The 14,884-nt window shown below is 44.1% G+C and overlaps 1 protein-coding gene across 2 annotated transcripts in view; it reads left to right on the forward strand.

The window, feature by feature from the left end:
* mphosph9 (M-phase phosphoprotein 9) overlaps nucleotides 1–14,884 on the forward strand; it is a 60,135-nt gene that overhangs the window by 20,478 nt on the left and 24,773 nt on the right. For both annotated transcript variants that reach the window (XM_084325408.1, XM_084325407.1), the window contains exons 9-16: nucleotides 8–127; nucleotides 764–1,329; nucleotides 2,960–3,109; nucleotides 6,804–6,891; nucleotides 10,142–10,357; nucleotides 10,983–11,030; nucleotides 11,300–11,364; nucleotides 13,460–13,561. In XM_084325408.1, the coding sequence (XP_084181534.1) occupies nucleotides 8–127; nucleotides 764–1,329; nucleotides 2,960–3,109; nucleotides 6,804–6,891; nucleotides 10,142–10,357; nucleotides 10,983–11,030; nucleotides 11,300–11,364; nucleotides 13,460–13,561 (1,355 nt within the window). The remainder of the gene's footprint in view (nucleotides 1–7; nucleotides 128–763; nucleotides 1,330–2,959; nucleotides 3,110–6,803; nucleotides 6,892–10,141; nucleotides 10,358–10,982; nucleotides 11,031–11,299; nucleotides 11,365–13,459; nucleotides 13,562–14,884) is intronic.

Raw genomic sequence — 14,884 nt, forward strand, 5'->3', positions numbered from 1 at the left:
CGTCCAGACTCCGCCTCCGGAGCAGCGTCCGTCTCTGAGAGAGCTCTACCAGAAGCAGAAGACGGACTCCAGGGGGCGCAGCGACTGGGACCACCACTCCCTCGCCTCCAGTCCTCTGTCACCGCAGGTACCGTAGGGGGGGAGGGGAGGGGAGGTGCAGGTATGGGCACAGGGTAGTAGAAGAAAGACATAAATATAGGCGATAATTAACTCTGAATATAAAATATGAGAAAGTAAACGGTGTAATCAAAGGTGCAGATGAGGGTCTGTATGCCCTATCGGTTATATTATATGTTACAATAAATATAGGCAATAAAGAATTTGAATTTATATATATATATATATATATACTATGAGTACGAGTAAAAGTAAACGGTATACACAGGGTGCAGTATACACAAGGTACCCTAACTGGCATGATACTGGCTGTAGTCTAATTGTGATATAGTGTTAGGGGAGGCGTTATGCTAAGGAGGACTCTAGTGTGTCGGTACAGAAATGGTGAAAGAAGAACTGTTTAATGGTCTAACTTTTTCTAACATGTGTAATGTGTTTAGAAAAACAAATCTCTGAATTGGCTTTACCCGCACGTTGGCACCACTTATTTCAACAAGAAAACACCACTTACAGCACCTTTAACTCTAGACACACGCACACACACACACACACACACAGACACACATCTAGATTCTAACTTAAGTTCTGAATGAAGTCTGTCCACCTGTCTGTTCCTCGTTCCGTTGATTCCGTCGCTGTGCTACAGGTGTTGACCCTTGACCCCGCTCTACCCCGCGGGGGGTGTGACGACGCCCGGTTCGAGCGCCACTCGGACCGGACCTCCGGCTTCACCTCGCCCTCCCGTTTCAGCAGCAGCAGCCCCTCCCTCCCCGCCCAGCCCCCCCCTTTCTACCCCCCCGCGGGGGACGTGAGGACGACGCCCGTGAGCCCCGACGGCGTGGCGGAATGCGGAGCCAACAACAACCCGGGGGGGGGCGACAACACGGACTGCACCTCCGACGCCTCCAGCCTTTCGGCTGCCATGGCGCCCTCGTCCCCCGCCGCGGCGCACCACCACGCCTCCCCCCGGGCACACCACGCCTCCCCCCGGGGGGCACCTCTCCCCCAGGGGGTCCCCTCCGCCCCCCAGGAGAAGACCCAGCCCCCCCGCTGCCTCGCCGTCAGCCAGCGGCGAAGAGCCAGCGCCCCGTTAGCCAGCGAGGAGGAGGGCAGTAACACCCACACCAGCACCCTGAAGCCCAGTCCCCCGCGCGCCGGCGGTCCAGAGAGGGCGTCGTCGTCGTCGCTGGAAGATCCCGTCGTCCTGTCTCTGTGAGTGTGTTCGGTTCTGCTTCGGGGCTCGTGTCCATGTAGTGCTTTTTATCTAATAATAATAATAATAAATTGGATTTGAAGAGAGAAGCGCCTTTCTCAGACTCAAGGACACTGTACAAGGAGAGAGAGAAGCTATATAAAAGAGAGGGTAATTTTTTTTTGAAAAAAAAATGAATATATGTATAGTAACAACGGGAGAAAAAAAACAAATAAGATAAAAAAAAAAAAAGGAAGCAAGGTGCTGTCCAATTGGATGAAGTGGTGACAAGAAAATTAACGGACAAAAAACAAAAACAAACGAACAACAAAAACAACGGGATCTGTGGCTTAAAGGAAAAGAGTCGGGGGATGAGCTACTTTTTTGCAGTTCAATCGTCACATTAGGATCGATGCATCGTTACACCCCTAGGAGGCACTGTTGCCAACTCACTCTCCCCAGCGCCCTGCCAACTCACTCTCCCCAGAGGAGAGTGAGTTGAGAGTGAGTTGGCAGGACACTGGGGAGTGTGAGTTGGCAGGGCGCTGGGGAGAGTGAGTTGGCAGGGCGCTGGGGAGAGTGAGTTGGCAGGGGGCGCTGGGGAGAGTGAGTTGGCAACAGTGTCTCCTAGGGGTGTAACGATGCATCGATCCTAATGTGACGATTGAACTGCATCGATTTGAAAATCTTAGAATCGATTAGAATCGAAATAAAAAATAATAATAATAATACATTTTCTTTTTTTAATTTTTAAATTGTTTTTATTGACCTATAGTCCATTCATGCCGAGCGAATCAGTTCCCCCCAGTCACATTTGTGTATTCAAATTTGTTTTGGGGGAATTAACTGATCGAATCGAATCGTGGTCAAATGAATGAGATTTCATGATGCATTTAATCGTTGCCTGAAGAATCGTAAATCGAATCGAATCGTTGTGAGGTCGAATCGTTACACCCCTAGTCAATCAATCAATCAATCAAATTTATTTATATAGCACATTTAAACATGACACTTGTCAACCAAAGTGCTTCACAAAGGATGCTTGGTTCATACACATACAGCTCATTATAGTAATATTCCACAATTATTACATTGATAGTAATAATGGCACACAGTCATAAATTCACCAACATGCGCATTTGTTATACATGCAGGACTCTTTGAGACAGACGTATGCGTATTACCGCTGCCATGTTTGGCGCGGGGGGGGGGGCTGGGGGGTGGGGGTTGACGAGACAGCCTTGGCTCCCCCCTCCAGCACGCATACGAGTTAGCTGCCATACAGGCGCTGGGCCATACACGTAGGAGGGGGGGTGGGGGGAGGGGGCTGGGAGTGGGGGGGCCGCATGCCACTCTTATCTCCAAGAGAGCCTTCGACTCCAGCAGCTCAAAGTTCGACCTTGGAGTCATCTTGGAATTTGTTTTGGCTGACTGACTGGCAACATTTCCCCAGTCACGTCGATTTAAATTTAAATCATTGAGAACAATTGATAAAAAGCTGACTCCCAGAAAATAGCGCTATATGGACACAAGCCCTCGTACAGGTTTTTGTTTGACTTGCCTGGAGGTTCATTGGACCAGCCTGCTCTTACCCTTCTCCTCGTCTCCTTGTCTCCTTGTCCCCTCGTCTCCTCGTCTCCTCGTCTCCAGGCTCCGGCAGAACCTGAGGGAGAAGCACTCCAGACACGTGGCCGACCTGAAGGCCTACTACGAGTCTGAGATCCGAGCGCTCCAAGGGAAGCTCCAGCTCAAAGACCTGCCCCGGGACCTGGAGAGGATCAACCAGCTGCTGAGAGAGAGGTACGTGTGGGGGACCCGGAGAGGAGCGGTCTTCTGGAAAATCCGGAGGTTCCCGGTTCGATTCCCGGCTCCTCCCGGGCAGCGTGTCGAAGTGTCCTTGAGCAAGACACTTAACCCCCTAATTGCTCCCGATGAGCAGGTTGTGGCACCTTGCATGGTCGCCTCCGCCGTCGGTGTGTGAATGTGTGAGTGAATGGGTCAAATGTGAGGAACAAATTGTAAAGCGCTTTGGATAAAAGAGCAATATAAATACACCATTTACCATTTAGTCCTCCCTCTGGCTTACCATACTGACCTGGGTTAAAAGTCCGGTATTTTGGCTAGGGTGTTGACTAGTCCTGCCTGAATCCTAGTAAACTTAATATTTTAATGTATTTAACCAGGCAGGTCAATTGACTCAATCACCGCCATACCCGAGTATAGTCGGGTTTTCATCGTTATTTCTTTTATTCGATTTTTTTAATTAATTTCAGGCACACGGACCTCGGGGTTACCATAGGCATAGGGAATCACTCTGAGATCGCTAGAGTGCAATACCGGCCGTATCCTGCTAGGTGGCAGTATCGCCTACCCTTCTAAACCTTTTTTTTCACACCCGGTGTTGCATTTAATTCTCTCCGGGCGCAGTTTTTTTGGGTCAGGCGAGTCTAGCGGTTCACTCGATCACATTGAAACGCATGTTGTGGTGGATTATGTTGGCGACATGATGGACACCAATACTGGAAATCGCGATCAGACAATTGGAATATTCTTTTTGGGATACCTCCTAGTAAAGGTAAGGACTATATGACATCAATCCTGCTTTGATCCAACCATGATTTGACATCGATCGCAACGACCATAAGTAACGTACTCCAAAACGTATGCCGTTGGTGACGATCAAAGCATCAAAAAACGACCATGATTCATGATGAAACATAATACCTATTATATACATTTGATTTGGAAATAGTAGCGTGTCCAGTCGAGCAACGGCAACGCTTTTAGCTAAATTCACGTATTGCTCCATAGCGCCGTTTTCAGGAATTAGCCAGGATCACTCTGAAACTATACTTATATTCACCACGGTATAACACGCGAACGTATACATGAAGACATTTATTATTTTTCACATATTGAACGATAGTTCACATAGTATTGTCTCCATAGCTATAATATAGAATATAGATATAGCCCTGCAAACACTGCCACGCATCACTATCTCTTAGAGCGGTGGTGCAGTAGGAACGAAGATGGGCTAGACCCGTGGCGCTGATTGAGTTAAGAACAAATTCGTATTTACGAGAGCCTGGTGAGAGGACAAAAGGACCTCTCGAAGAGTAACAGGGATTCTATATAATAAAATAGAAAAGAGACGGAGGTAAGGAAAATAATTAAAACACATCAAACAAACAACCAAATAAAATGACAAGGTATGTATTAATGGTGCTCCCGTCTTATACGGAGCTACTGAGAAGATTTGAGCCCGTAGATGGACCTGGCTGACGCACCGTTATATTGTTTGGTCTGATACCAAACCATCGTTGTGTGTCAGTGTTCCAAATGATGCGATGCAGGCCGCTCTTCTTGCTAAATTATATTTATTTTGCTTCACCGTGCAAACAGGATATCTTGGCTTCTGCTCCATAAACTGATCAATAATAATGAATACAATAACTAAATACATACAAACATTTCGCCCTGCGGCGTGTTCATACAGCGGTAACATGCAACCTACGACCTGCGACTTGTGATAACCTACGACCTGCGGTCAAAAACCATTGCCCTTTCCGGGTCAAACTCCTACCTCCTACAGTGAACCTGGCGCTTATATAAACAGAAGCACCACCCGCTGGTCACATAAATCCATTACACATTATTTACATCCATTTGGCCCTTACAGTATGTAATACATGAAGCAGAACAGACAATTTACAGTTAAAAGGCTGGGTGACAGTTGCAGGTATGTGTAAACAACTCTGCGATAAGAGTCCTTAAAAGTAGTGGGGGGATAAATGTGTCCACTTTTGCATCTCGTTCCAACTGCTGGGAGCAGCAAATTGGAACGAGGATTGATCAAACAAAGTGTTAACACGGGGAACATCTAGCGAGATATGGTGAGCAGCTCTGGTGTTATAGAGATATGGTGAGCATCTCTGGTGTTATAGAGATATGGTGAGCAGCGGCTCTGGTGTTATAGAGATATTATGGTGAGCAGCTCTGGTGTTATAGAGATATGGTGAGCAGCTCTGGTGTTATAGAGATATGGTGAGCAGCTCTGGTGTTATAGAGATATGGTGAGCAGCTCTGGAGTTATAGAGATATGGTGAGCAGCTCTGGTGTTAAAGAGATATGGTGAGCAGCTCTGGTGTTATAGAGATATGGTGAGCGGCTCTGGTGTTATAGAGATATGGTGAGCAGCTCTGGAGTTATAGAGATATGGTTAGCAGCTCTGGTGTTATAGAGATATGGTGAGCAGCTCTGGAGTTATAGAGATATGGTGAGCAGCTCTGGTGTTATAGAGATATGGTGAGCAGCTCTGGTGTTATAGAGATATGGTGAGCAGCTCTGGAGTTATAGAGATATGGTGAGCGGCTCTGGTGTTATAGAGATATGGTGAGCAGCTCTGGTGTTATAGAGATATGGTGAGCAGCTCTGGTGTTATAGAGATACGGTGAGCAGCTCTGGTGTTATAGAGATATGGTGAGCAGCTCTGGTGTTATAGAGATATGGTGAGCAGCTCTGGTGTTATAGAGATATGGTGAGCGGCTCTGGTGTTATAGAGATATGGTGAGAAGCTCTGGTGTTATAGAGATATGGTGAGCAGCTCTGGTGTTATAGAGATATGGTGAGCAGCTCTGGTGTTATAGAGATATGGTGACCAGCTCTGGAGTTATAGAGATATGGTGAGCAGCTCTGGTGTTATAGAGATATGGTGAGCAGCTCTAGTGTTATAGAGATATGGTGAGCAGCTCTGGTGTTATAGAGATATGGTGAGCGGCTCTGGTGTTATAGAGATATGGTGAGCAGCTCTGGTGTTATAGAGATATGGTGAGCGGCTCTGGTGTTATAGAGATATGGTGAGCGGCTCTGGTGTTATAGAGATATGGTGAGCATCTCTGGTGTTATAGAGATATGGTGAGCAGCGGCTCTGGTGTTATAGAGATATGGTGAGCAGCTCTGGTGTTATAGAGATATGGTGAGCGGCTCTGGTGTTATAGAGATATGGTGAGCGGCTCTGGTGTTATAGAGATATGGTGACCAGCTCTGGAGTTATAGAGATATGGTGAGCATCTCTGGTGTTTTAGAGATATGGTGAGCAGCGGCTCTGGTGTTATAGAGATATGGTGAGCAGCTCTGGTGTTATAGAGATATGGTGAGCAGCAGCTCTGGTGTTATAGAGATACGGTGAGCAGCTCTGGTGTTATAGAGATATGGTGAGCGGCTCTGGTGTTATAGAGATATGGTGAGCGGCTCTGGTGTTATAGGGAGTAGATGACACTTTTAACAGGTGTATCAAATAAAGAGCGGTCAGACCAAGGAGGGTTGTATCTCCCTAGGCGAAGATGGATTGTGCTTTGGCTGACTTTGAATCCAGGTGTGTTGCATGATGATGATTCGGTGCAGATCTTGAAGTGTGTTTGTTATCCGTATATCCTTTTGATCCCTTGTGACTGTTGTTGTTGTTGTTGTTGTTGTTGTTGTTTCTCTCAAGGTGTGAACATCTAGAGGAGTCCCTGGAGGAGGCTAGCCGTCAGATCCAGGAGCTGGAAGCCAATAACTTTACCTTGGACAAGAAGCTGGTACACAACCATGTCACACACACACACACACACACACGCACACACACACACACACACACATGAATGTAACATTTCCGTCAGAACCACTTTTGGACACGGCACAGAAATCAATGGATACCATCGGCTTAGATAAGATAAAATAAGATGTTCCTTTATTGATCCATCTGGGAAATTTTAGGCGGGGAAGGGGAGGTACAGGTATGGGCAGGGTAATAGTAGAAAGACTTGAATATAGGCAATACAATGTACTCTTCTCCTGTCTGAATATAAAAATATGGGAAAAATAAACGGTGTGTAGACAATATAATTAACTTCTGAATATAAGAATATAAGAAAGATCAACAGTGTAAACAATATAATTAACTCTGAAGATCGAAATATGAGAAAAATAAACGGTAGACTAGACAATAATTAACTCTGAATATGGAAATATGAGAAAAATAAACGGTAGACCAGACAATAATTAACTCTGAATATGGAAATATGAGAAAAATAAACGGTATACACAAAGGTGCAGATGAGGGTCTGTATGTATAATCGTTCTGCCTCAGTCTGCCTGGCCCTCTCTCTCTCTCTCTCTCTCTCTCTCTCCGTGCTGAACTCGGCTGAGGCTCCACCGCAGGCAGCCAGCCGTCTCCTGAATTGACACGGCAAACAGAAGGGGCTCGTACTGCTCCGATCCAGGCACTGCTGTAGTTTGCAACTGTGGACACAGAGTACATATTCAGGGAGGGCGAGTATCGACTCCTGACTAAATCCAGGGAACCGTTCCGCTGTCCTCCTCTACCTCTACCTCGAATTCGGTCTTTGTCCTGCGGTAGTTTCAGTGTGAAATAAAAATGTAATTTAATTTCAAACCTTTATTTACACTCGAAAAGGCAACTGAGGTTTCCCTCGTTTACAGTCGCGTCGAGTGGACATACAGAAATAAGAGGGGACAAAAAGGATATAAAATCATAACGATAAGGCAACAAGACGAGGCAAAAAGCAAGGATAACGAATCAATTAAGACTTGTACAACTTGATTGACAAAGGTTGGAGATGAAAGTTCTAAACTTGGTAAGCTCTGCAACAGAGGGGAGAATCTCAAGCTTTAAGGACTCCATGAGCTAGAGGGGCATCTTAGCAAAATGCTGATTTACCCTGTTCAGAGCAAACTGGACCTTAACTCTTTGACGGCCACCAGCTTTTGCCATCTGCACTGTTTGGCGCCAGCGTTATTGACCATTTTAGCGATGTTTGCAGACCCATCGTGTGTTCTGTATTATAGCTATGGAGACAATAGTATGGCTCATTTTACAGGCATTGTTCATAGTTCATTACTGACTAATCAGTTTATTTCTACACACTGTAGTTTGTTACATGCTAAACATCGCCCCATTTCCAAAATAATCCAGTATTTTTCCATAGATCGCGAGATATGACACATTATATGCAATAAGCCCAAATCGTTCTGGTTGATCGCCTGAAGCCCCAAATACTTCCAAATCAAAGGTATATACCATGTACATATGCGTCTTCACAAAATCATCAGGGGGGGGGGGGTCGTTTTAACTCAAAACTGTGATCGTTACCAAAAGCAAGTTTTACGTCCGGTAAACTACGACACTGTGATCGGTACAGAAGCATGTTTTACGTAAAAATACCAGCAGGTTACCTAAGATAGACCTTACCTCAGTCAGAAAGTACTCCAAAATGAATAAATCCCAGTCAATCGCATGGCGATCGCAATTACTCGTGTATATTGGGCATGGCTACCATACAGGAAATAATAGCTCTGAGGCACCAAATCTTCCACCGATTGCTATGTTGTGATCCACTCAAATCAAATCAAATCAAATTTATTTGTAAGGCCCGACAACACATGTTAATGTTCGTGACGTGCGCCCAATTGCGTGATGCGCCTATTTCCGCCTCGAACAGCAGCAAACTACCTAACGCCTAGTTTATCACTGGTTAAGCTCAGGCGACTCTTTCGAAGTTGGTTAAGGTTAGAGTTTGGAATCAGGGCTGGCGTTCTATCGCCCTGCTCTAAGACAAACTCTAACCTTAACCAACTTCGAAAGAGTGCCTAAGCGTAACCGGCGAAATAACTGGCCGTCACACGATTGGCGCGACCAGAAACGTCAGTGGCCAATCAGAGCGCAAAAACGCGAACGCGGAAGCATAAATCCGTTAGGATAAGAATAGACGCCTCCGGGACAGCCACTCACAGGGAGACGGGACAGGCGTTAGACAGCTCGCGTGATTGTGATGGGCGGACATAGCAATAGATACAAGTGGTAAGCATATATGTGAATAGAATAGATATATGAAGTAAGCATAGCTCCTAGGCGGAAACAGCCGGAGTGGATCACAAGACAAGCGATATCCCCAGTTCCCAGTTAAAAAGGTAGGAGATACTGCCACCTGGTGAGATTCGATCGTCATTGCAATTCCAACATAGGCAGATGAATCAGAGACATCTAGAGGGCTCCGGCTGACTGTATATAGAACGGGGATCTATCAAAGGATAGAAACCGGAGTATACTCTGGTTTCTGGCGCTCAACGGTTGGCGAGATAACCTGACTTTACTCGGGTATGGCACTGAATGAGTTAAGGACCAGTCAGTACAGTAGGGATGGGACCGAATATTTGAAAATTCGAATAGTCATTCTGTTATTAAGATTGATTTCATTTTTTTTTACAATCGAATATTCGCTGTGAAAAAAAAATAAAACTATATACTTTTTATTATATATATATATATAAAATGCTTTTTTTATTTTATTGAAGCAAACATTCTTATTTAATTCCTTTTTATATTTAGAGGCAGCCTAATTTTCATAGCCTAATTGATAAAAAAAGATGCACATGGTACTGTTTTTGTTTGTTTATTAAAGCCGGTTGATAGGCCAATGCAATGCTGTTATTATAGGCTACGATGGTGAATGGTGTCATTTTGATTTATTGGAATATATATATATATATATATATATAAGAAGACGAATTTTCGAATAGCACCTTTGCTAGAAAGTCCCATCCCTACCAGCCAGTCACTAGAACATACGTTCAAACATTCCATTCCAATAATGATGTAGTATAAGGAGGTAGCTTACCAATAAGGTCCTTAAAGATTAACATATGCCAGTGTTTCGTTGAGCCTCTCCGCCAGACGAGGACCAACCAACCTTCTCGTAAAGGTTTCATGTAAGTAACTGTATAATTGATGGTGCTGTGCAGCTAACCCTGCCTCCTCCCTCCCGCCAGGCCGAGTGGCCGGTCAGGTACGCTGTGGCCGGGGCAACGGTGAAGTCCCTGCAGCAGCGCCTGGAGGACAGCAAGCGGGCGGAAGGAGAGAAGGACGTCCTGGCGGCACGTCTGAAGAGCCACGCGCGCCAACTGGAGGAGGCGCTGCAGACGGCCTGCAGGGAGGCGGACACGAAGGAGGCGAGGAGGGAGCGGGAGTACAAGATGCTGCAGGATGTGAGTCTGACCAGGGAGCGGAGAGCCAGGGAGCAGATAGCGGAGTGCGGAGGATAGAGAGCAAGGAGCGGAGAGTGGAGAGCAAGGAGTGGAGAGCAGGGAGCCGGGAGCAGATAGCCCTGGAGCAGGGAGCGGAATGCATAAAGCAGGTAGATGACTAAGGCCATGTCCAGACGAAACCGATTTTTCGGTCGTATCAGTCAAAGTATTTTATCGTATGCACCTTTCATCATGAAACTAACGTTACGTTAGCTCAAAGGCACAGAACCGGACGACGCGTTATTCTGCTAGCAAACAAACGACGATAACACTTCCGGTCGGGGGGGGGTTTCAAAATAAAAGAGTGACATCTAATACAGGAAAGACATTTATTTTGTCAATTTGTGGCACGCACTTATTTCTTGAGACGATTTTCGTTTTTACGGAAACCTTTTTTTAAATAAACGAAATGAAAACGAAAACGGTCTGGGTAGGGGGCTGGTCTGGGTAAGGGGGCCAGGTCGGGGGAGGGGGGGGGGGGGGGGGTCTGAGTAGGTGTGAGGCTTCCTTCCTCCTTCACGCACCTCCTGTGTCACAGCGGCTAATATTGGCAGCGATGATTGATAATGTGGTTCTGCCTCCGCAGCTCCTGGGCGAGTACGACACTGTGAGGAGAGACAGCGAAGGAGTCAAGGTAATGTTTCTATTAATAAAAATACGACGGTGCTTCGGGCCTCGTAGAATACAGAATATCTAATAGAATATCTGACCGGGGTTGTATTTCTACCGCTTCTCGCGGTTTATGTAAGATGTTCGTTCCCCCCCCCCCCCCCCCCCCCCAAATAACATCGACAGATATGAACCACACGGTTGTAAATAAATTATTCACGTATACATTCTTCCCTCCCCTGAGTCCCCTCTGTTTTTGCCGTGTCTCATGAAATCTCTCTTCTGTGGCAACAGGACAACTTGGCATCGACGGAAAACAAACTACTCTGTGCCGGTGAGCAGATATCTGAGCTGAAGAGGTGAGTCGCTGTCTGAAAACGTGACAGCGTTACGTTGCTGTGGCTGTAATGTGACGTCGGAGTGGCGGTTGAAAAAAAACTGGAGACCAGCGTTGGTACTCTATTATGACAACGAACCCCTGTTAAAAAGACTGGAGACCAGCGCTGGTACTCTGTTCTGACAACAAACCCCTGTTAAAAAGACTGGAGACCAGCGCTGGTACTCTGTTCTGACAACAAACCCCTGTTAAAAAGACTGGAGACCAGCGCTGGTACTCTGTTCTGACAACAAACCCCTGTTGAAAAGACTGGAGACCAGCGCTGGTACTCTGTTCTGACAACAAAACACTGTCCGCTTTTAGTGCTTCTCTGTCCTACAAAGGCAAACAGCCTTTGTACAGTATATATCTGCACCTCTCTGCACACGTAGGAGCGCCGATACATCTGTATACCTCCTGAATGTATACAGTATGTACTATTACCACCGTCGGTACTGCCCAACAAAGGCAAACTATAGTAACTGAAGTAAGTTCCGTCTCCTTGGCTGTGCCGTCTTTGGGGACATTGATGGTTTTAATGTCTTTCTCTTTGTCTCCCCTCTTTCGTCCCACTGCTCAGACTATGTCCGATCAATAATGTACAGTATTCGTCCTCTGCTCAGACTATGTCCGATCAATAATGTACAATATTCGTCCTCTGCTCAGACTATGTCCGATCAATAATGTACAGTATTCCTCCTCTGCACAGACTATGTCCGATCAATAATGTACAGTATTCCTCCTCTGCACAGACTATGTCCGATCAATAATGTACAGTATTCGTCCTCTGCTCAGACTATGTCCGATCAATAATGTACAGTATTCGTCCTCTGCTCAGACTATGTCCGATCAATAATGTACAATATTCGTCCTCTGCTCAGACTATGTCCGATCAATAATGTACAGTATTCCTCCTCTGCACAGACTATGTCCGATCAATAATGTACAGTATTCCTCCTCTGCACAGACTATGTCCGATCAATAATGTACAGTATCCCGGCCTTCTCTGCAGTTGTCACATCAATATATGTATAAAGGCAGGGTGGCCCAAAGTGGGGCCTGTGGGCCAGTTTCAAGCCTAACACAATTCCTTTTGGCCTCCAAGGGGTTTCAGAGATTGACAAGATTTTCTATTTGTTCTATATAAGTGGTATTTCTTTATTTGTTCAAATAACAGCTCTGGGCTGTCTGAGCCGACGGTGTCTGGTCAGTAACATGGATATCCCAGTCCCTCCTGCTCTGCAGTAAACACAAAATACATTTCCTGGTATCCCGTTCCCACTTTATCCAATCAGGAGAGAGAACTCCAACTTAGTTAAGTCAAATAAAATAACCTGCCAGTGCAGTAAGCAAATAATGGCTTGGCAAGATGTCTTGAAATAAGTAAAAATATCTAGGGTTCTCTCTCCTGATTGGATAAAGTGGGAACGGGATACCAGGAAATGTATTTTGTGTTTACTGCAGAGCGGAGGAACTGGGAGACCCATGTTACTGACCAGACACTCTACATCAGTGATAGCTGTCGGAATGTAGAGATATTTAACACTTATTTTAACCAAAAAATACCACTTACAGCATCTTTATTAATTGTATTTTGGAGGTAACATTTATTTTACTTGTTAATTGAACCCTTCAGACAAAGAATTGGATAACTTAGTTTTGAGTTTATTTTCAGAACTCATGTACGTATTTGCCAGTTTGAAGTCAATCCAAGTCACATGGATAACATCAGACACAAGTATTCAGCCCCTACTGTCTATGAATGCACACAACACTCTCAACTTACCATCTTAATTAGGTTTGAAAACATTGTTCATCAGTTATTCGGTTCTTCATCTAAGGTATTCAATTACAGTATAACAGACAAACACAAAGTTGACATCAGATAATATACTGTATAATGTAATGTATAATATACTGTATATTGTAATGTATAATTGACTGTATAATGTAATATATAATGTATAACATAAAGTATAATATACTGTATAATGTAATGTATAATATACTGTATAATGTAATATATAATATATAACATAATGTATAATCTAATAATGTATCTGGCTGCTTCTCCTCAGGATTATCTCCAAGCTGGAGTCTCAGATCATGCAGCTGGATCACGAGGGCCAGGCCAGGCTGCGCTACGCCTCCCACAGCCACGGACAGCCCAATGGAGCTGGGTACGAGGCCTAGGAAACACCCCTGTCTAACGGGGCCATCTCTTAAGTCTAGTAGTTGTAGTTTTATTCAGTCGTCATCACACACCATACAATATGCACACAGCCTTCAACAGCCTTTGATTAGGCAGTGACTGAAAGGGTACAGGCTGAAGCATAATGCTTATACATGCCTGTCCAAATGAAGACTCCAAAACAGAAATAAATAAATAACAAAATAAGAATGATTCACATTTGTAACCTTCAAAAATAGTTATACAAACAAATATATATATATTTTTAAACCAAAAGTGAATGACTTATTCTTAAATGTATATCAGCATTGTTCCACAAGTGAACCCCAACAATATAAATTAGGGATGTCCCGATCACGTGATTTTCAGAAGATCGGGATCGAAAAAAATAAATAAATCGGGATTCAACAAACATGACCATGTTCACGTCTTAAACTCATACTGAGGCCTTAGTTTTGGTTTTAAATTGCATATCATCATTAATTTATTTATTGTCACACAGCAGAATAATAATAATAATATATTTTTTTTTAATAAAATATATATATATTTTTTAAATTGGTTACTAATGTGAAAGATCGGATCGGGAAAGATCGGTATCGGTAGATACTCAAAATCACATGATCGGGATCGGATCGGGAGCAAAAAAATTTGATCGGGACATCCCTAATATAAATACATCTCCTTTCTTAGCTTTTTGAACAGTAAACTTACAAACGTCTCTCATATAATATTTTCTTTCATGTTTAGAAAAAAACCTTTGCACACAGTCCAGGAGTAACCTCGCTTTAGCTCTGTACATTATTTTTTACAATAACCCAAATCATTACATTTCATAACATGAGACTTTATAAACAGTGGATTTGTGTGGTCATAGTAACCAGCTTTATAAATGCTCCGTTATAAATTATGTTTTGTTTTATGTCGTTGCGATTATGCCTCATTGTAGGTCCTTGATGTTTAACTAATTTTGAATGTAATTTTTGTAGGTGGTTGTTTTATGTGTATATTGCTCTCTGAAGCACTTTGAGATTAGCTTTTAATGAAGAGTGTGTCTGAAATAAGATATATAACTGTATGATAGCATGAACAATAATGCTGTATATACCGTATATATATATATATATATTTATTCTTACCGTATATATACCCACATATGTCTGTACATACCTGCACATAATCCTTTTTACATATAGATACTATATCTGTTCATATCCCTTACCTACTCTTACTAGTTACGCTGCTGGCCAGTATGACTTACTACCATAGTGTCTTTATACCTGTATCACTGTACATATTAATACTACAACTC

This window comes from Notolepis coatsorum (genome assembly GCF_963971535.1).
Source record: "Notolepis coatsorum genome assembly, chromosome: 11".
NCBI lineage: Eukaryota > Metazoa > Chordata > Actinopteri > Aulopiformes > Paralepididae > Notolepis > Notolepis coatsorum.